General features: G+C 39.7%; 1 protein-coding gene across 13 annotated transcripts in view; it reads right to left on the bottom strand.

Annotated features, from left to right (window-relative positions):
* The window catches only part of CALD1 (caldesmon 1), a 253,249-nt gene that overhangs the window by 18,567 nt on the left and 212,342 nt on the right, over positions 1-22,340 (bottom strand). For 9 of the 13 annotated variants that reach the window (XM_061444728.1, XM_061444730.1, XM_061444724.1 and 6 more), the window contains 4 exons: positions 13,325-13,471; positions 9,806-10,865; positions 9,116-9,199; positions 4,237-4,385 (listed from right to left, as the gene is read on the bottom strand). In XM_061444728.1, the coding sequence (XP_061300712.1) occupies positions 4,237-4,385; positions 9,116-9,199; positions 9,806-10,865; positions 13,325-13,471 (1,440 nt within the window). The remainder of the gene's footprint in view (positions 1-4,236; positions 4,386-9,115; positions 9,200-9,805; positions 10,866-13,324; positions 13,472-22,340) is intronic. The other 4 variants (XM_061444736.1, XM_061444737.1, XM_061444733.1 and 1 more) reach the window with 3 other exon arrangements.

Genomic DNA, 22,340 nt, shown 5'->3' on the forward strand with positions numbered 1-22,340 from the left:
AAATCACATAGCAAAAATATTATGCTGTGTTCTGTGTGATGAAAGACACACTAATCCTTTGCTTTCAAAGGCAAGTATTTTTTTATAAACCCTGTAAAAAAAAGAGAAACATCTTTGGGGATGAACAAATTACTTGGGGAAAGCAGGATATAAGAGCAGGAAGGGAATCTCACAGCTTCAACAATGTTTTAAAAATCTAAAAAGGGTCCTGCCTAACCTGTAACACTTAATCACTCTAACTCTCTCAGCCTGTATGAGCAGAAAGGCTCATCAAACATTTTCCAGGGAAAGTATGACTTTTTATTAAGGAATTGGAAATTATTAATTAATGGCAACTTTCTACAGGAGCAAACCAGAAGTTTTCAACCAGCTTTAATATCTGAGGCAGAAAGAATGAATACCTAAAAAACCTAAATCCCAAAGAACTTAAATAGGTGAAGTACATACTTTCAACAGAGTCAGATAGCATCACCTAGTTAAATAATTACCACCTCAGTGTTTAGACAAATGGCTTCTCCCTGACTGTATTTAATATACTGCTGACAAGGAGATAGATAGCTAAGAGACATCAGCTATCTACAAGAGAGAGAAAGGGAATGTACTTATGGATTAAAAAAAAAACATTTTCTTCTCTGTTCTGTTGGCATTTGAAAAAGCTGGATATTAATGGCTTCATTAATGCAACCGGAGCGTTGCAGAGCATAGTATCACAAAATGGTACAAATTAAGCATTCCAACAATAACAATAACTTTTAGAGACAATCAGATTAGAGGTGACAACATGAAGAACAAATATCATACAAATTTACAATATGGTGAATCATACCCAATCCTACAAAAGAGCTCTTCATTCAGATAGATACCAGATTCCATCTAGATGGAATTAACCATAAAACACAGGCTGTAGGACCAGAGCTGAATTACCTGTGGTTTTAATATCACAATAGAATATACTAACACAGAGTTCTTTGCCCTCACATGGTGTTACCAAATTGGATTAAATTAATTTCTAGCACAACATGCATGATTTAAGAATTTTATCATTAAAAAAATTATATTGCAAAATGACATAACCAGATTGATGCTATTATATGAATTCTGCTTCTGTACTTCAGCTGTGCAAGTTTGTAATTTCAGTAGTAGGACCTGGCAATTATTTTGCAATGTTCTTACTTTGTTTTACAAAGTCTTTTCTATGCAAGAGTGCAATATCACAAAGCAAAGCTAAGGAAAAAATTGGTTCAGAGGTCTGAATGTATGTACTTCCAGTACATTTTTATGCCCAATTTCTTCACTTAGAGTTACAAGTACACAACATGTATTTCCCTAATATCACCTTATCACAATCTGTTTCTGCTCTAGGCCATATTCCCAAATGTGGTTTTGCAGTGAAATCACGTAAAACATGAAAGCAGAACCTCAGGATCACCCTCTGCCATAAGCATCAAGTTAATGTAAGTGGCCATGAATAAGAGCTTGCATCAGGTAATGACACCTAATTAAAGAAAGGAACTCATGCTTTTTGATGAAAAATACATATACAACTAACTAAATCATTGTGAGAAAACATTCGAAACTTTATTTGAAATTTCATTTGGCCCATTCAAAAACAAAGTGAGTACCAATACCTGAGGTGTGAGGTATGATTTTTGGCATCCAGCATGAAATACCTCTGATTCGGTTTGCAGAGGTACTGAGAAACCAAAATGTTCCACAAGCCTCTAATAAAGCACTAAATATTTCTAAGGTTCCAGTGCATCTATCCTTCACGGGCCATGAGAAATCCCTGGCTATTTTAAAGCCTTCCTGCTTCATTGCAAGTGAATGGCTTTTATAGCAAACATCCTAAGAACTTCACTATTTTTTTTCCTTCTTTTTTTTTTTTTCCTCTGGGTCTCTGAAATCTCTGTTGCCAGCTCACCCAGACTTGAAAGATCTAGGCCCAAAGAAAATGCAAGAGCTCACTCCTGATAGACATAATGATATCTCTGGCAAGGGCAAATAGCCCTCAGAATTAAGAGAACTAAAACCATAAGGTTTACAAAGATTCTCTTAATAAATAGCCACCCCGGTTTATATCAGCACAGAAAAAAAGGTTAGTCCTCAGTGACTTCAGTGAAAGCAACCTCAATAAAATTAACAGCTACTCTCAGCTTTCAACTAATGAAAGCCAAAGGTAGAATCTAGTCTTAACATTTTTGTTTGGAGACCTCAAGTCTTACAAAGAAGGACATTTAAAGTTTATAGCTTATTTTATTCTAATGCTGCTTTATTCTCATATTTTATTCTCAGGACTTCCCCTACTGCTTCTGCACAAACCAAAATAGCAAACAATAAACTGGCAGTATTTCTCTTTATTTTCCTCCACCTCCCAAACTCTGTTTTCAACAGATTCTGGGAATATCTGTTCTCTGCTGCCGACAGTGGGAAATTAGTATTGAGATACTGGGTGGAGGAAGAGTTTCGTAAGCACCTCTTTGGTGCTAAGAAATAAAGTTGGTTGCCAGCTTTCAGACAAAGAGGAAAAGGAAAGAAGTGGTTTGTGGGAGCCAAAAATGCTATAACAATGTGAAAAAACATGTTACATCATATTTAGGACTTTTGCAGTGCTGTATGAGAATAGGGAGGAAGGCAGGTGGGAGGGGAGATGGGAAGGGGAAGCCATAAAATGAGGCTTTATTCTGTATTTCTCTTACTGACTGACGTAGAGAAACAAGACACAGATAAGAATTTTCTCTATCCTCCACTACCCTATTCAGTTCTTTGTTCTCACCACTGAGAGTTGGCCAAGTTACATGCTTCCTAACTAGTATCTGGTATGTTCATGTAAAAACAAGAAGGTATTTCCAAACAAAGCCCAGCGACGTGGGTGCAGTTCATTAGAAAATAAGCCAAGAGCCTTAATTCATACCTAATAACACAATGAACAGTAGAGCCTCTGCTGATGTTGCTAGCCCAAGCCTTCTACTCAGACGATGAAAGGCTATTAAAAAGGCTTCTTCCCACATTTGGGAAATCATAGAAGAAAAACAGAAAAAGGAAAAAAAAGGAGTGGAAACTGCATGTTGCCAGTAAAGCTTGTCTCCCACAGGAAGTAAAGCAAATGAAAACACAACCAACATATTTTTAGAAAACCATTCTCATGTTATTGATGATGTGACCCAAGTCATGAAGCAGGACACTTCTGAGCAAGGCAAATTTCCTGCTATTCCATGTCTATCTCTGTCTGTCTTTTGGCCTTAGGTCATGGTGTCTCCAGGGACTTCTGAACTGCATTTTATTCTGAGAAAGTTTGTTTTCCCCGGAACAATCACAAAGGGAATGCTGAGATACAACAGCAAATCCCATGCATAGATTTCTCAAAGTCTCTGGAGAGCTTAACCTTTTCTTTGCCTCTGTCAGTGTAAAAAGAGGAAGAGAGGTGCAGAAGAAAAAAAAAATTAAGCAGATCTCTAAGCTATTCTTTCCTGGTTTTCTGCTAAAAATAGGAACTTTTGCTCTGCTTTGTGTATCCCCTCCTTTTAGCAGGCAGAATCTTTCTTTAATAAAATTTTCACTAATTTGCTCACTTCATTGAATTTCCCAATATAGCCATAAAGCCATTTTTCAAAAATAAAAAGAAAAATCAAAATGTGATAGATCTTATGAAAAGAGAAAAATTAGAACATTTGGGCTAGGAGAGGGTTTCTCCTAACTGAAAAAAACACTTTTATAGAGAAGCCATTAATTGTAAGTTTTGCCTTGAAATCAATAGAGAAGCTCTTTCAAGTGTTAGGAACTGGATTGTTCTCCATATTGATATGAAGTCTGATTAAAAGCAGGTGGGAAACTGGAAATAGGTTATGTCGATAAAGGTTGAGATCTGACTTAGAAAGTTAAGAGAGCACAAAATCTGAGCTGCTGTCATTATTGGCCTCTGCGAAGATATTAGAAATAAATGTCCTTCAAGGAAGGAAAACCACAGCAGAGCAAAAATCAGCCACTAGACTACTGAGGGAGCAAGGCTATTCACATCTGCTTTCTGTACTTCATTTTGTTTACCACAGCAATGTGCAGGCAGTTCATTATAAAATAGGCCAAGAGCCTTACTTTGTACCTAGCAACCCAATGAACACTAGAGCCTGTCCTGATACTGCCAACCGAAGTCTTCTACTCAGCAGCAACAAGGCTATTAAGCAGAGATGCCCCCCTGCCCTGATATAGCATAAGCAAGACTAATGCTTACTTGGAACTTACCCAAAAGCATTCTCAGTAGATTTAAGTTTTGGGGCAGTGAGTTCACGTTCTCCATTCTGTGCCTTTTGTTCAGGAACTCCCTTCTTACGATCCCAGATGCTTTTCATTTCTTCTTTGGGTGCTTTTCCTTTATCCTTGTCATCTTTTACCTGCTCAGGAGATACCATGAATCATAGAACAAAACCAAAAAACAAACAAAATGTCACAATGAGGCATTCTAAATAAGAGCCGAGGAATACAAATTTCTTGGTATTAATAATTAACTAAGAAAATGTCTTTAAAATGTTTATGGAGTTTACGGCAGTAGTAGTCTGTAAAGCTCTAAACTGACCAACCACCACTCAGCTGTCCTGATCTGAATTCAAGATGAAAACATATTGAATAAAATAATCAGTCTTCTGGGAAAGAAGACTTTGTTGTGGCCATGGGACTGCTACCATATTGCTTCATGCTGTAACTGCACCCCACTGAGGGAACCCAACCATCTTCCCTCCCGCTGCAGCATGATTCACCTCTTGCCTATTAAGATTCTGCTCTGCAAACTCTTTGGGACTATGCTTGTCCATACACTCTTGATGCAAGGTTTAGGGCACTGGTGCAATAAAAATAACATATAACCTTCACCAATTGTCAGGTACCTTCACCAATAGTTAGACTTGCTCACAAAGTTCACACCCTTTCCACTGTCACAGCAGATGGATACTTCATTATTGCAAGAATAATAGCCAAAACTCAAAATTATCTTCACATCATAGTAAAAGTCACTGGCAAAATCCACAGTCCTACCATGGGCTAGCCATGGATGGTATTATGACACATGACTATTTAATCCTATGCAAAAGCTTTGTCCTATAAGTCTTAATAGTAATCAAGTATTAGTGCCTAGATTTCACTTTCCAGTATTCCTTCAGTTATGAGCTTGAAGTATTTATCAATGCAACAGATGGCCTGATCCCAGCAGGATGAGTCATGGCTAGATACTGATAATAGGAGGAGAATATGGATTGATTTAAATTCTTTATCCTCAGATGGAATTATTCCCATTCAGACTACTAGCCTAAGTAAACTTTCAACAGCAGCAGATGAAACATTTACCTCCAAATTTATTTTTTTTTCCCCATATCTGCCATGTTGGATGAACATTCCATCTGGCAAGCAAGAAATACCTTCTGTGAAAAATCATGTGAAGACCTTTAGAAAAAAAATAAACAACTTTTTCCCTTGCAAGTCGGTTGCCATCCCATTTGCTAGCTAGAAAGAAAATGAACTTCCATAACAGTCCTATCTGCAACAAGAATTTCTGGAGATGTAGTACCTTTGCCAAGAAAGGATCAGTTCAGAGTATGTCCTCCTCAGGCATTGAATCAAGCTGCTGAGTGAAGTTCCAGAATCAGTCAGAGGTGATGTGACAGACAATGCCAAGGTGGCACGCACTACAAGGTCATACTGCGTGGTTAAACTACTTGAGCAAATTTGCCACTGATGAGGGATGCTGGACACAATTTACAGAAGCATTTGCTCTGTCCTGAGAATCTGGTGCAGATTTTCCCCACCCTCTCCTGCCAACAGACTTTAGCCTCGACCTGGCAGAAGCACCCTGACAGGCAATAGGGGAGTTCAGTTTCCATGACTGTGCGTTCTTTGGCTATGATGCTGTAACTGCTAGCAAACAAGGCCATTATTACTAGTAGCCTCAAGGAATGGTTTTCCGTTTTCTAGGAGCTGGGCTGAGACAACCAGGGCTATTCATTGAGCCTAATGATTGACAGCAACATCTTTCGGGTACTCCCAAGTAGGGGCAAGACTGCAGCTAGTCATCATGTTCATAGCAAAAATCTCTGCTGCCTGTTAGCGATCTCCTAACCCTTCAGTCCCAGTCATGGTGATACCGAAACCAGCAATGCTGACTGTTGCAAGATTTGCATGCCAGGATGTGTGTGTTGGGATTTTGAGAGCATAGGATTTCCTTTGCTGAGATTTTCATCTAGACCTTTCTAGGTCTCATTAAAAAGCCAATACTTCCAGCTGCCTGATATATTGAAGTCCACTGGGGAGAGCCATATCTCTTACATCTTAATTGAAATCAGTGAGAAAACTAATATTAAAACAATATAGCTTAAAAAATAACAGTTTAGGAAATAACATTTTAGAAGCCAGTAGGACTTACAGTAATGTGTCTGCATTTGAGAAAATAATTAATATAGCTTGGCCTCTTTGTTCAAAAAGATCATAAACCAAGATATTCCTGAAGTATTTCACAGCTTTTGGGCCCAATCCGTCTACTAAATTTAATGTCAAAACAGAGATTGAGTGGCACAGAAGCAGAAACTATTATGTCCCATTCCCAAGGCAGGCAACAGAAAAAGTCACTTCCCTTGCCTCAGCGTTTCCTTAAATTACAGGCTAGTTTAGCAGAAGCTGACAGTTCATGTGCTCTCACAGATCTTGACCATCAAGTCAAGATAGAACATGACCAAGATCATGTTTAGCTAATTTCCACCTTTATCTATTTATATTTTCATCTTTCTCTACACTGCTTCTTTCCTGTTAGGATGTTATGCTAATATTTGAGAGTTGAGATTTCTGAATCTAGAATTTGAACACCTTCAGACCACAGTGAATCAGTTACTGAGTTTGGGGCCATTTGGCAAATTTGTTTCTTTATTTGGGCTCAACTACTTGGTGACTTAAAAGATGCGGGCATCTAGGTCTGGGGTTTCCATTTAGAACCAGCTACCATACCCAGATACCATGAGAAAAGCAACTGTTGCAGCATGTCTAGCCAAACTGGAAGCAGGAAATACCAGGAGTCTCACATCATGAGAAAGATTGTACTTATGAACTTTCCAGGCCACTTTTGAGAACCAAAAATTGTGGGGCAGTTCAGAATAGGAGACAGATTTTACTTGCTGATTTGATCAAAACCTGAATTTTGAGGGCCCTATTTTGGTCACATTAAGAAAGGACATGTGCTTGTGTTGCACAACTGCAAAAGCAAAATCTGATTATGTAGGTACATCGTGTCCCCTCAGGTTCTTGTTCATGAAATACTGCCATTCTTGTAACTGCACACAAGGTTCAGAAATAGGCCTCATTGAATTTGTATGTCCTTGAAGAGGTGGAAGGAGTGGAAATGGGAGCCTGATCTTGACTTGGAGCCTGAGGTTGTCAGTTTTTCTTCACAAGCCAAGAAGCAAAAACTGAGATTTTCAAAACTGAGCAAAACACTTTGAATGCTCAGTTTGATGTGTATGTAGAAGATCTACCTTTCAGTGGATGGGTATTCAGCAATGCCCTTAAAGTGGGACTTTTAAATTGTCTCAGCTTGAGCAACCAAAAAATAGAAGCACTAAAATTGCAAGTAACTATTAAAAATCAATTTCCTGGAACAATTTAGCCCTGTGGTTTCAGTTTTAAAGCATGATGAGGGCTCCAGTGAGGGTTGACTGAGCTCCACATAATCAAAAGCAGGATGACTGTGTCTCAAGTCACCCCTAAAATCAATATTTGGGGTTAGTTACAGCCTCCTTTTTATATTTAGTTACAAAATCCAAAGATCTCGTTCAACAATGAACTGAACTGAAATGAAAGCCATTTCTGTCTTATGAAGATCTCTTAATATAATCCATTCCTTATTATTTGCTCAGCTCTTCTCTCTGCTTTTGCAATTGGCTTAATTTAGAGTGATAGCTTAGTTTTTCTAGTGGACTATTCTGAAGCATCTCCATTAGGTCTATTTAAATCCTCCCCTTTCTAGAGTAACTCATTCTAGTATTCCAGATCTCTCCCCCTGTTCATTAGAAACATTTATTCTAACCATCTTCATGACTTCATTTGCCTTTTCAACCTCACGTGTACCTTACTCGAAATATGATACCTTAGATGATCAAAACAGACTTGACATAAAACCTTGCGACACAATTTGTCCTCATCACTCTCTGAGGGTGAGCTAAGCATCTACACCACTTTCCAAATTTATCAAAAAACTAAAGACCCTGGACCAGATCCTCTACAACCCTCAATGCTCCCAAGCAGATGGACAGGCAGCAAGCTGCCCGTTGCTAGATCTATGTACTGTGGTTCCCTTTATGCTATACAGACCTGGCTGAACACAAATGGGTCTAAATCTCTGAAAGCCTGACCAATCTCAGTGTCTGATTAGAATCAGGGGTATTTTGATACCTACTGCACTGAACCAAAAGCACAGTTGCTACACAATATTGAATATGGCTCCCTGTATCCTACTGCAACCTGAAGAGTAAATGGTCCCCAAATCTTATCTACTTACCATACAGTAAAACACCATGGCACCAGCTCCTGCGTTTACAGTGGAAATGCAATGCAATAATTTTTGTGGATTTTCTCTTTAAAACAAAAGAAGAATCTTGGGTATGCACCGTTTGTATCATGGGGCGTTGCAGTTTTGGGGAAAATCATTAGTTAGGGTAGTCAGGTAGCCAAAGGACCTGAATTATTAATTATTTTTATTATCAGAGTAGATCTCAGTCATAGGGAAAAAGTTCACAGTAAAGTGGGAGGAAAACAAGAAAGGATGATTAGTTGATATAGCCTTGAAAAATTCATCCCTCGGGTGCAAACCACCCTTGCATTATTGACCAAAATGACTTTCCTGAAGTATTTGTTCTAAGACAAACAGGACTGGGTTCTAAAGTCCAAAAGAACAAAATACTTAAGCATTTACTTCATTTTAAGCACGAGTAGCTCCATCCCTATTTATTTCAGTAGATTTACCCATGTCTTTGGAGTGAAACAAATGCTTAAGTATTTTGCTGAACAAGCAACTTCGAGTGATAGGTCCTTACTTATTTTCTTATCTCAAGTTTCCCTTCAACACCTAAATCAAAGGTTTACAAGTTACCTGATCTTTTTTGGAGATAGGTTGGAGCTTCTCATCTGGCAACTTTTCCTTTTTATCTTCCACTTTAACCTCTTTTTCTTCCCCCTTGGTTTTTGGGGTTTAAATAATTTATTTCTTTTAATATGAAAACATAGCTTCTGTTTCTCCACACTGTGTTCATATACCAATCCTGTGTGCACATCTTCATCATATGCTTCTGTGTCCACATCCCATGTGCAGTTGTGCTCCCCCCACCCTCTCCAAATGCTTCCATTCTCCTATATGGGCCTTTCTCCCTTGTGTGGCATCATGCTCACATGTCCCAGCAGAGCGCCCTCTCTTGTGATTGCATTTAGCACACACAGTTTACCAGGTGCTCATAGTATTCTGTGCCAAGATATGCCTGCCTTCGTTTCATGTGTTACTGCATTAGGCCAGTTTATAGCAGCTGAGAAAGAAGGCAGCAAACATGCAAAGGTCTGAACATGCAAGGCTTTCTTTTAACAAGGGAGTGAGGTCAGGCATGTGCACTACGTTACTGGAAAGCAGAGGTAAGGAGCTTATTTTAAAAGAGAGATAGCATGAGTATTAGTCATTTCAATGCAGGAATAGATTTGTGAGGAAATTCCAATTCAATCTTTCTTTTTTAATTTGCATTACATTTCTCACAAGCCACAGGTGTCCTACTTTGGTGCAAAATGTTTACTGTACCTGTTTTCTTATCAAAGCTGCTTGAGGTTTTTCCTCTTGTGCTTTCTTCTCTTTTACCTGTTTGTCGTCTATTTTCTTTTCTTCCAACTTTTGTTTTTCATTTAATTTCTCTGCTTCTAGCTTAGCCTTTTCTTCAGCTGCCCTCTTTTCCTCTTCTGCCTTAGCCCTCTCTCTTTCCTCAGCTGCCCTCTTCTCCTCTTCTGCTTTAGCCCTTTCCTCAGCTTCCCTCTTCTCCTCTTCTGCTTTAGCTCTCTCCTCCTCTTCTGCCTTAGCCCTCTCCTCCTCTTCTGCCTTAGCCCTCTCCTCCTCTTCTGCTTTAGCCCTCTCCTCAGCTGCCATCTTCTCCTCTTCTGCTTTAGTCCTCTCCTCCTCTTCTGCCTTAGCCCTTTCCTCAGCTGCCTTCTTTTCCTCCTCTGCTTTTAACCTCTCCCTTTCTTTTGCCTCAAGTTTCTCCCTTTCTTCTGCTTTCTTCCTTTCTTCCTCAGCCTTTTCCTCATCCCTAAGCTTCTCTTTATCTGCAGTATCACTTATACTCTGCTCCCCTTCTGATACGGCATTTGTATCATTCTCTGCTTTGTGTTCCTCTGCATTTATAGCTAGACTTTTTGTTTCTGCTACCTCTTCTTTATCTGTGGATTTTTCTGCTGTCACATCTACCTGATTTTCCTCTACAGGGGCCTCCTTTGGTTTCTCCTCCTGTACCTCTTCCTTGTCTTTTTCTTCTTTTTTTTCCTCCTCTTCCCCATCTTCCCTCCAGTTATTCCTTTGGTATGATTTGGTAACTGTTTCTGTTTCCTCAATCTCATAGCGTCCTCGGCGTGTTTCAACTTTTTCCTCTTTTCCTGTGATCTCGTTTTCTTCCACATTGTTTACTTCTCTCCTGCTGGGCAGTGACAAGCTCCCATCTGTGATTGTGGGATCAAATTCCTTTTGACGTTCCAGGGCTTCCTGAAGGCGCTTTTGACGTCTCTCCTCGCGTCTTGCCAGTCTCTCCAACAATGCAGCTTCATCATCTGCTCCCCTTGTGGTTGTGGTACTCTTGGTTTCCTCTTCTGCCACACTACATAAAAGTGATAACTTTGCATTAAAAAAAAAAAAACAACCAACAATAAAACACCTTTCTAACACCATAAGCACTTAGCTATTTCTAGAAAATCAACTTGCTGTAACATCATTCCATGGTTTGAAAACACAACAGGTTGCATACTTTGTAATTTAGCAAAATGCTTCTGCAGATTAGTTTTGGCATTTTTATGTGTATATGAACCTGGTGCTTCACAATGTCAGAGCCTGGAAAGGCTCCTTTCCAGGCCATATCCAACAGCTACTGAAGCCCCCAGGAGTGATACTGACCTCAGTAGGCAGTGGAATAGTCCTGACACTTGAAACATCTGAAAGATGAACAGCCCTGAAAACTTCAGCCTCCCCCCTGCATCCTGCAGCAGAATACCTTGGAGGACTTCAGCTTGCTTTAAGCAAGAAGCTACTCCTGTTCAGCACCAACATCCATAGATACAGTCCATAATTGAATAAGCTGGTCATTAAGAGTGCAGTGAAGTCGCAATTGTCTGCACAGAGATAATAATCTGTTAGGAAACTGAGTGAGCATAGCACCTAATTTCAGAGATCCTATTCAACAGCTGTAAGTGCCAGGACTGAATCCCTTTCTCAGTCCCTGCAGGTTTTTTGACTCCTTCAGAATTCAGCTGTTTAATTCTCCTGTGTGCAGGTTTCTTCCTTCTTTTTAGCTTCTCCCTACCCCACCATTGTAAAAAAATTTTATGATCTACAATGGGAAATGTTTCTGTTTTCCTGTCTATATCCATTTTCCTTGTCTTTAATAGAATACTACTTGTGATCAGTATTTATTAGCTTGATACGACAATGTTTATTTCTAGTCATAGAATCATAGAATAGTTAGGGTTGGAAAGGACCTTAAGATCATCTAGTTCCAGCCCCCCTGCCATGGGCAGAGACACCTCACACTAAACCATGTCACCCAAGGCTCTGTCGAACCTGGTGTTGAACAGTACCAGGGATGGAGCATTCACAACCTCCCTGGGCAACCCCATTCCAGTGCCTCACCACCCTTACAGTAAAGAACTTCTTCCTTATATCCAATCTAAACTTCCCCTGTTTAAGTTTTAACCCATTACCCCTTGTCCTATCACTACAGTCCCTAATGAAGAGTCCCTCCCCAGCATCCCTATAGGTCCCCTTCAGATACTGGAAGGCTGCTATGAGGTCTCCACACAGCCTTCTCTTCTCCAGGCTGAACAGCACCAACTTTCTCAGCCTATCTTCATACAGGAGGTGCTTCAGTCCCCTGATCACCCTCGTGGCCCTCCTCTGGACTTGTTCCAACAATTCCATGTCCTTTTTATGTTGAGGACACCAGAACTGCACACAATACTCCAGGTGAGGTCTCAGGAGAGCAGAGTAAAGGGGCAGGATCACCTCCTTCGACCTGCTGGTCACGCTCCTTTTGATGCAGCCCAGGATACAGTTGGCTTTCTGGGCTGCGAGCGCACACTGAAGCCGGCTCATGTTCATTTTCTCATCGACCAGCACCCCCAAGTCCTTCTCCACAGGGCTGCTCTGAATCTCTTCTCTGCCCAACCTGTAGCTGTGCTGAGATTGCTCTGACCCAGGTGTAGGACCTTGCACTTGGCATGGTTAAACTTCATGAGGTTGGCATCAGCCCACCTCACAAGTGTGTCAAGGTCCCTCTGGATGGCATTCCTTCCCTCCAGGGTATCAACAGAACCACACAGCTTGGTGTCATCGGCAAACTTGCAACAAAGATGTTGAACAAGACCGGTTCCAACACTGATCCCTGAGGGACACCACTTGTTACTGGTCTCTTCTATCGATTGTGTTATAGCTACTGGGAATCTAGATATATTATTTGTGATTATATGAAACTGAAGAAATGGTGGACAGACTGGAAGGCCAGCTCTGCTCACTCAGCTTGTGACAAGTGATGTATCACTCCATACGCATTCCTGCTGTTAATAGCTGTATGACCCAGATAATGCCCTTACCCAGGTAGGGGCTGAGGTCTAGCGCTTACTCCCAGCTCCTTGCAGGCAGGTTTCAGCTGCAGCTTAAGGCACCGATCCCATATGCCTTGACATGGCATGTCATCATGGCTTCTACACTATAAGTAGGCCAAAAGATGTAGAGGCTTGTGAGTCCAGATGCAGTCATGCCTGAAGGAATCTGACATCAGGATGCATCAGAAGTATTACCCTCAATGAGCCCCACCTAAGTTACCCATAGACAGCTCTGAGTACACCCTGGGAATGTGTCATGAGCATGGCTTCAAGCCCAGCTTCAGTGACACTCCCATCCCACTCTGTAGACAGCCATTTGTGCTCCTCACTGTGCTAGGTCCTTGTCAGAGCAAAGATGTCCTAACCTGGTGCTTAGAATTTAAAAAACAGACCTCTTCAAGATACTTCTACTCTGAAAAAAAAATTACTGCTGACTTGTCAGTAAAGAACTTCAGACGTTTACCTGTTTTGGGCATTAACTTCTGATTTATCCGTTACATCTCCGGATAGATCTCCCTCTTCCTTTTGCCGCAGTCTCTCCTGCCGAGCCCGTCGGCGACGTTCCCTGGCGGCTTCTTCCTCATCATCGTCATTTCTCTGGTAGGACAGCCTGCAACAAAAATAGGGAAACAAAACAAAGGGGCTATAGCATATAGGATACTGTCACTTAAAAATTACAAAAAGCAGTTGAGCAGGGCACAGTAAGTGTGCCTGCAGTGCCTGCTCCATATGCTGTTTAGAAAATATGCTTTGATGTTGAGATGCATAGTTTCAAAGCTTGGGTTTGTTTTCTTTTTCAGAAATGAATTTGACAACATAGTCGCAGTGAAGGCAGCAGCCATATCACACTGTCAGTTTGCTCCTACAAAAAAATACCAAAGCCATAAAAGCTCTGTAGCTGAGCAAGACATTCTGCCAGACTACACCATGATCCTGACAGAATGCACACAGCAGCACTTGAGCAGATTCACTCAAGTCCATATAATTGAAATAGGACTTAGCCTAGCAGCTTTTCATTAGCCTCCTCTAAAAATCACATGCTGAAAACAGTGACAGTATTCTAAAACTGAAAGCCTAGAAAGCAGAGAGGCACAAGTATGACAGCAGCTCTCAGTTGTTGGTTCTGAGTGCCAAACATCTGACACCTACAAAATTTTTGTGATCCCAGAGCCCTGCCATGCCAAATCATGCAAGATCACTGTTGTGATGAAAGCATACAGCTGAGAACCCATTGTGTTCATCTAACCCAACAGATGATTGCATTTAGCTTCATCTTACTTGAAAAGGAAAGCAAGACATTACAATCCTAATAATCCTGTAGCCCACTCAAATCTTTGCTGAAGCGCATTGTTACTGTGTGAGATAAATGCAAAAGTCTGCATTCCTCTTACCTTTTTGTGCAGGGAAAGTGAAATAGAAATCTAACATGTCCCAGACCTTGTCAGGACCTTCATTTACTTTGCTTATGGTCTGATACGTAATGGTTAAGAAGTCACCCTTCGGTAAGTAGTCACACCTTTAAGCTGCACAGCCATGCACATAGAGAAAAAAAGAGCTCTGAACACAGTGAAAGCAAGCACAGTTAAAGCTTGCATGTCAAGGAATTTTTTAAAAGTAAGGGCACCTAAAACATTAGTCATGAATCTGGCTCTTTGGGTCAAAGACTTTCCAATCACCTTTTTCTGGTACTACTTTTCTCCTTTACTGAGAGAAGGGGGAAAGTACAGGTTCAGCAGAGATTCAATTATCACAATTTTGCTTTAAAAATTAAAAGCGCATGTTAAAGCAACATGGATAAGCCACCTGCCAGACCTAGAGCACCATTTTCATCATCTCTGCACTGAAGTGTTTGATATTTTCTACTTTCATGCTCCACTTCAAGAACTTGCAACCTTTTCTTTGTAGAAAAAGCTTCTCTCAACTTCTCTCAAAGAGGGTGAAAGCCATGAGCAGCATGGCCATGAAGGATCACAATAGAGGGAAGAAGAAGAAAGGAAGAAGAAAATCAAAAGTACTACAGGTGATGCAGGGAAGGTAAGGAAAAACACTTCCTGTCATTTATAAGGGATTTAAAGGGGATCAATATTTCATTTAGGTCTAGAACAGAAAGCATATAAATACAATAATAAACCAATAGGGTCTTTGATTTGCAGAAGAAAGAGACTCTCTGGAATAAAACTGCATTAGCAAACTGATCACTGAAATCCCACTCATTAGTAAGATGTTCTGGCTGCAAGAAGCCTATGATCTTTTTAGCTCTGAAGTCCAAAAATAAGGCTGCAGGGAGAGGGCACACTGCTCCTATCCTGTGGCCTCTAGATAATGGCCACAACTGATTCAATTCCCAGCGCCTGTGGCTCAGGATTTGTCTTTGCAGGGACACCACAGGAGGAAGTAGTTTATCCTGCTCTGGGTACCCACACAGAACACTCCTACACAGCAAAAAGAACAACATCTTTTAAAAACCTCTTTAAAATGCCTTCTTAAAACCACCACTTGCTCAGAAAACTAAAAAAGGAAAGAAAAAAAATACCCTAAGCAAAAAACTCCCTCAAAATTGTACCCATTAAATATAAGTCAAATGAAAACAGATATGTATATCCTGTTCTTGGACACTTAACACATAGATCACCTGTTAAGAAAACTGACAATCTTTCAATATCCTTTGAAGTATATCCACTACTTTACTGCATATCATAGTGGTTTCCTACATTGAGCAAGTACAGCAGGTATGGGTTCCATCCCTACAGATCACCTTAAATATGCAGTTCTGTGCACTAGCACAGATACATGAAACGTCCCCAATAACATGGAAATAGTCATATCAACAACTAATAACAGTATTTTATGGTTGTGCATAATATTTTCTTTACAATTTTGGTAACACTACTTCCCAGATTATACTTCTACAGTCTTGTTTGCTTACCTTGGAAATACAAGCTTTGCTGGATGTGCCTGACTAGCCAACACAAACTGACAGTAGAGTGGGCTGAAAATGCAGGTTCAGGTTGGCTATGTTAATTAACAGGCTAATGACCATACTGTGAGCAAATTGACAGCAAGATCATTTATGAAACAATCCAACATGATCACCCCAACTGCCAATGACTTTCATGAGAAATTCAGTCAGAAAGATAGTGCAAGTTAGACAAATGCCACTTCTGCCCATGAAAAATACACTTCTCTGACTACACTGTTTATCTCTGTACACACTCAATCTTCATACACTGAGTTCATTCACCCTAACTCACCTAGCACATCATTCCCTTCTCCTTAGTTGTCTAAGTAGCTCCTCCTCCTTTGCTGTCTAGGACGTCCAACTAATTTCATATAGAAAATAAACTCAGGCAGATTCACAAATCCATGCACCCACCAATGGGAATGGGAAGGCTGACCCTCATTCTCCCACTGATACAGCTCTGCATAGCTATGCACCACAAGCAAAATGAATTTGGGAGCTCTTAAGAGCTTATCTTTCACTTGCCTGCATCTGACATTCTTTAGACCAAGAGTAAACAAATAATAGAAAAAATAACTCCAAGATTTCCTCTCTGTATATCAGACAGATGGGAATCTGATGATCCACATTGGCCTGTGTTGTTTTTCCACCCTTGGAGAACAGCCTTGCTGCCCAGCATGAATACACACCCCACAACTAAATTAAACTAACCTTATATCCATTTTTCACCTTCCACATAGCTGTTCAAAGTCTTTACAGGAAGTGTCTCTCTATAGTTAGCTGTTCCAGCTATCTCAGGCAATGAGAGCACAGCACAGCATGATCTTAAAGTGGTAGGCCAAGCCTTTTGATAAGTGACACCTCTTATTAAATATTCAGATGAAATGACGATGACTTGGAAACCATCCTACACCTTGTTACCAAACACAACATGCTCTTGGTCTAAATTTCAACTAAAATAAAAATGGAACAGTGTTAGCTGCTTCTTCTATTACCTTCTCTAGGTCTCTGAAATGAGAAAAAGCAGTGTAACCTCTATGCATTGTTGGTAAGTTGTTCTAGTAAAGCATTAATGCTGAGTTATGATACTTCCCATGCAGCACAACTCAGGTACCAGAAACTGAGCATCTCATCTATGTGAGAGGGTATTTCCCACATGCTAGGTAGGGATAACAAGTAACAACAGACATTCTGCTCTGTTGAGTGGTTAGGATAGATTTATGTCTCCAAGACTGAAATCTCAAACCTCCTGAAGTCAACAAAAACTCCCCTGATTATTTCAGTAAATCCAAACTGAACCTATCCTCAGACCGAATGGGGGGTATTCTACAGCCTAGAGTGGAAAATAGCTCTGCTGGGTTGGGAATATAGTGCATGAGGCCCTTTGCCTCAGAACTTCTTCAGAGAGATTCAGCATTGTCTCTATTTTATGTCAAGAACTGAATTTGAATAAAGTTATAACCCAGTAAGGAACTTGGTAATAGCTAGGATGATTATGGGGCTGAAACCATTTCATACAATCCAGCTTCAACTGGTTTCCATTTGAAACTACAAATCAGTTTAAAAATTATCTAACACACTTCGGTTTTAGAGTTTCTTGCCCAGTAGTACATTATTATCATTGTTATTCTTGTCTGAATTACAGCAGCACTGAAATTTCCTGATCACGTTCAGGGGTTTGCAGTGGTAGGCATTTCATAAAGACAGGGGAAGATCTGCTCCCTGTTCTAAACACTGTGCTTCCTGATTAAAGAGAAACCTTATAATCTGTGGCACCACATGCTTTAGTTAGAAGCTAAACCTGATTAACCTAATTTTTTTTTTTTCATTTTTCACACACATAGAAAAAAAAAATAATGCCTAATTTAAGCTGGATCACACCACTCCATTCTAGAGGAGGCAGGGAGAAAGAAGAGCTGTGGATCAGAGTTTTGACTGTGCCTTAAGAGTGTCAGAAATATGTGAAAAATTTCTAAACAGAACAAAAAAACTTGAGTAGGTTTTTTAACTTAAATAGGCAGCCCTGATCTGCTTCTTCTTTTACCCATGATTCACACAAATGCCTATCTTCCCTTTCCCCTGCCTGAAAAACGCCTTGTATTCATAGCATTACCCTCCCAACACGTACCTCAATTAGATATAATTGTAGCTATTCAGACAGCTCTTTTCCACATGGTTTTGTTATTTGGAAAGCTTTACACCTATTACAGATTGATTTTCTCCATGGTCCATCCCAAGAAACAAGGTCATTCATCCTGTATCAAACTGCTCCACTTGCAACCTAACCTGCCTCTAAGACCTTCATCCTTCATTACCTAACACCACAGCAGTTGAAGTGACATCTGCTGATTATTATATCTCCAAACTGATGGCAGATGGAGGACGTCAGTAACATGTCCTTGATGACAATTTCACTGCCAGACTCAGCCTATAGAAGCTGCATTTGTTGGCCTCCTGTGCTCTTAGAATGCCTTTCTATTTACCCAGGCTCTTCCTGAAAGGATGGGTGGGGTGAGGATGGACTGTTATAATATCCCCTGGGGAGTGCTCTTTGTGTCACTGTTGATATTTGGTCCCTTGCTATTTATGACTGCACATGTTTTTAGTTTTTTTATTCATTTAATATGTGTTATGATAGGCATGCTTCATAACATGGATATAAACAACTGATCAATCTTCACCTCAAAAAAACATAACAAATTCATGTGCTTCTAGAGGATCATGCCTCTGTCAAGCTTTGCGTGTCAAGTATCAGCTGTATTTTGTTCAAGTCATATCTAAAAATGTGGTGAATGGTGGGGGGCAGTTGTGGGGAAAACTGTTTCTGCTAATCATTCCTCCATAATTCAATGAGAGCTGCCAGCATTCTGCTCAGACCTGCTCAAGAAGATTCATTTTTATGAGGGAATGAGCAGAATTTCAGTCAAAAATGTTCATGTTTCAAAAAGACGTAATGAGTGAAAACAGGCATTATGCTGGAGACATGCAGACATGCCACACAGTTCTCAGTCCAATGTTGTGCATGAATGCTGTTATTAACACCCATAATTTTCACATATTTCTCAATTTGACATGCACCATTTTTTCACTTCGTATGTAGGAGAGACAAGTGGATAAAATTAACCAAAGGCTGGAAATTAAACCCAGGCAAATTAAAACTGGAAATGAAGCACATGTTTTTAACAGTGAGGGTGATTAAATATACAAGAACTCATGGAACATCCAACTCTCGCATCTCCACATTAAGATGGATGCCTTTTTGGAAGTTATACTACAGTAAAATACCAGTTTGGAGGCTCATTATAGACACAATGTGGTGAAATTCCATTATCTCTTAGGTATGGAAAGTTAGACTAGATTATACAGTGGCACCTGCTGGATTTAAGCACTACAATCTTCCTTTTACAGAAGGTACATTACTCCTCATTCATGCTCCTCAAAATTCATCTCTATCTCACAAATATTTTTACTCTTTTCACCCACAAATTCTGCAGAGCTACACAGCCTATACATCTGAGTGGGAAAATTACCCAGATACCCACACAATTCTTTGGGAAAAATAAAGACACTGGTATTCAATGTATTCCCTTCTCATTTACATAATTTTCATGCTGTGTGTTTCTAGTATCCTTTCTTATTTTTCATAGCTTGAATGAGTTCAACTATTATTTTTCTACTGGGTAGCCATTTATTCAATGAGTTTGAAGAAGAATGTTCATTCTCGTATTTCCTACCATACACTTAGAAGCCTTCCTCCTACTTTAAACATAGATCTAAAATACCTAAAAGATAAACCAATGAGCATTTTAATAACTAGTTTTCGTTTCAGCTGAGGAAAATCTTTAGATTGTTTACTCTGGTTAAGAATCTGGCTGTGAGATTGTTATTTTGTTTGCATGACAAAATAGTTAAATATGGGAAAGAAAAGTTCCTCTGAGAGGTGCAGCTTGTGAACGTTTTTCTTTATAGCTTCTTTCCTTTTGATGTTGTTGACACTTAGGTTTTTTCACAGGTAAGAAAAGAGCAGTTGCACTTATCCTTTTAATGGTTTGGCTCTAAAAATATAAGGTGCAAGCAATCCATATTGAAGAATTAAGTATAAAAAGTGATATGCAAGCCAATAACCACAAGGGAAAATGACTCCACAATTATGACAAAAATACTTGTTGACTATCAAGTAAGCCATGCCAAAAGTAGCCAGGGATTTTATTGCATTGCTGAAGATGGCACTGAAGTCTTTAGGACAGATCCTGGCTTCTCAAATTACTGGTTTCTGTTGAAAATGTAAGTTTCAATTGCACAGATGTCAAGGATTTTCAATACCTTTTCTTAACGCCAACACTCATTTCTTGCAGTTTTCTGCTCATAGCAACACTGTTGCTTTGGTTTTAGATTCAAGCCCTAAAACCTGGGCCTCATAGTTAGCGCCAGTCTGTAACACCATGGCATCATTCTGCACAAAGGCAGAATGACTCATGCATGCCCCTATTTTGGGGGTTTTTTTTGCTTTCCTCATGGCTGAAAACCGATGATCTGTTTCATAATTTGAAATGCAAGCAGATTCTCCAAGCACATTCAAATAACTCTGCTGAATCGCCTCTGAGTACCTCAGCATAAATCGCACTCAGGGCCGCTAACATGAAGGGTAAAAACCTTCAGCTACTGAAACAATGTCAGATTTGTCTCTGACATATAGTATATTTAGATAAAAGCACTTGTTGGAAATGTCCCAGGGAAAAGCATGTAATTCTCTCAATATGTGAAACCTGTAATGCTCTGCAGTTTTACTTCATCCACAATAGACCTGACATTGACCTGTCGGTGAGCAGTGCAGTACATTTAACTTGTTTTAATTTAGAAGTTCCACATGAAAAGAAAAGAAAAAAAGTAACTGGGAAGAAAACAATCACTGGCCGAGTGCCTTCTAGCTGATAACTTACTCTTTTACTGCTTTCTGTGAAGCTTAGTGGAATTCACTCAGAAATCTGTTTCCCTGGCAGATAAAAAACATCCAAAAAGTGTACAAAATAAGCTTAATTTCTCAAACTTGAAAAAGTGGGAGCAAAACCCAATTGCCGTGCATGCCATTGTGGTTTATTTGGAATCTGTTGACTCTGTAGCAAATTGCTTTTTGCTTGCTGCCACCACCTCCAGTTTCCAGTTCTTTATTGCATATAAAATCTAAAATAATTTATGCCACAACTTTACCCAGTAATGTTTCAGACATATGACTTGAGAATAATGGGCATTTTGCCTAGCTGAGCCATAAGTAAGGACTTAGAGGTTTTGCCTCAGAATATACAATCCACAGCTGCTATAAAGCCAAGTCAGAAATCTTCTTTCTTGTGTTTTTGGGGCCCTATACTCAATATGGCTTTCAAGGCACTTTTATACCTCAAATTGCTAGCTTACTGAATGTATGCAAAGTTAAGATCTAACTCCTTTGTTTTCTGTATTTCATTGCAAATGAAACTCCAACTGGCATGACTAAGAGATATACTCATGAGAGAAGGAATTAAAAATTAAGACAGGCATGAGCATTTGTGTCATAGTTTAAGCATAAAATAAAATAGATTTAGCTTATTTGTTAGACTGATAAAAGGACCTTCCATCTGAACTTCACTTCTGGATTTCATATACATAGGATTAGGGTGCAGTAGCAACTTCAACATTTTTTTTATTCCAGGCTTTTTACATCATTTCAGGTTTTTTTTCCAAACAGTTCAATTCTAAGGGCAGCAATGGAAAAAAGCAGACCTTCCAGACATGCCTCACTACTGTAATCACCACATCAGCTAGGTGAGCTAAAACCAGATTTACAGGACATGGTGCTCAGAGTACAGACCACCTTCACCCTAGTGTAGCTATAGCAGTGACAGAAACAAGGGATATTTTAGCAAGATTTTGCTATAAGCAGACTGGACGGAAGGAGAACTGGCTTTCACTCCTCTTCTCCTATTTGCTCAGTGTCTTGTTTAGCCCTGTAATTGAAGCATGCAATGTTTTCTGAAGAAGAGAAAAAAAATAAAATGTTTAAAATTTTTCCTTTTTTTAATATATTCTTTTTGGTGTTATTTTTTATTCCAAAAGAGTCTGCTGCATCCTCCCAAATTGGCAAACAAGAACAAAACTACAATTTCAGGAAAGCACTAACTGAATTATTATAAATTATGCATGTATCATTGACCTGGAAACCTAGCCTTCAATTTAATCTGCTTCTCTACTTTCACCCTGGATACCTGCTTTGAAAGCTTGCTTAATGCAGCACATTAGGAAATAGAAAGTCTCTTAACAAATCAACGCTTGCATTTCATTCCCTCCACAAAGCTTAATATGATTGCTTCATTTTAAGAGCACTGCACAGCAAAAGGAAGTGCATGACCATGAGGATAGATCTCATACACAGGAAGTTTCTTGAGTTCCAACCTGTCCTTGCTCCATGAATATCTTCTAAGGACAAACACTGAAAATGTTAACTCAAAGAATCACTGGATTCATTAACATCCAAACCAATCTCAGT

Source organism: Pezoporus flaviventris, unplaced genomic scaffold (genome assembly GCF_033815535.1).
Source record: "Pezoporus flaviventris isolate CSIRO_AGI_PZ_B2104156 unplaced genomic scaffold, CSIRO_AGI_Pfla_v1 ptg000002l, whole genome shotgun sequence".
Taxonomy (NCBI): Eukaryota; Metazoa; Chordata; class Aves; order Psittaciformes; family Psittacidae; genus Pezoporus; species Pezoporus flaviventris.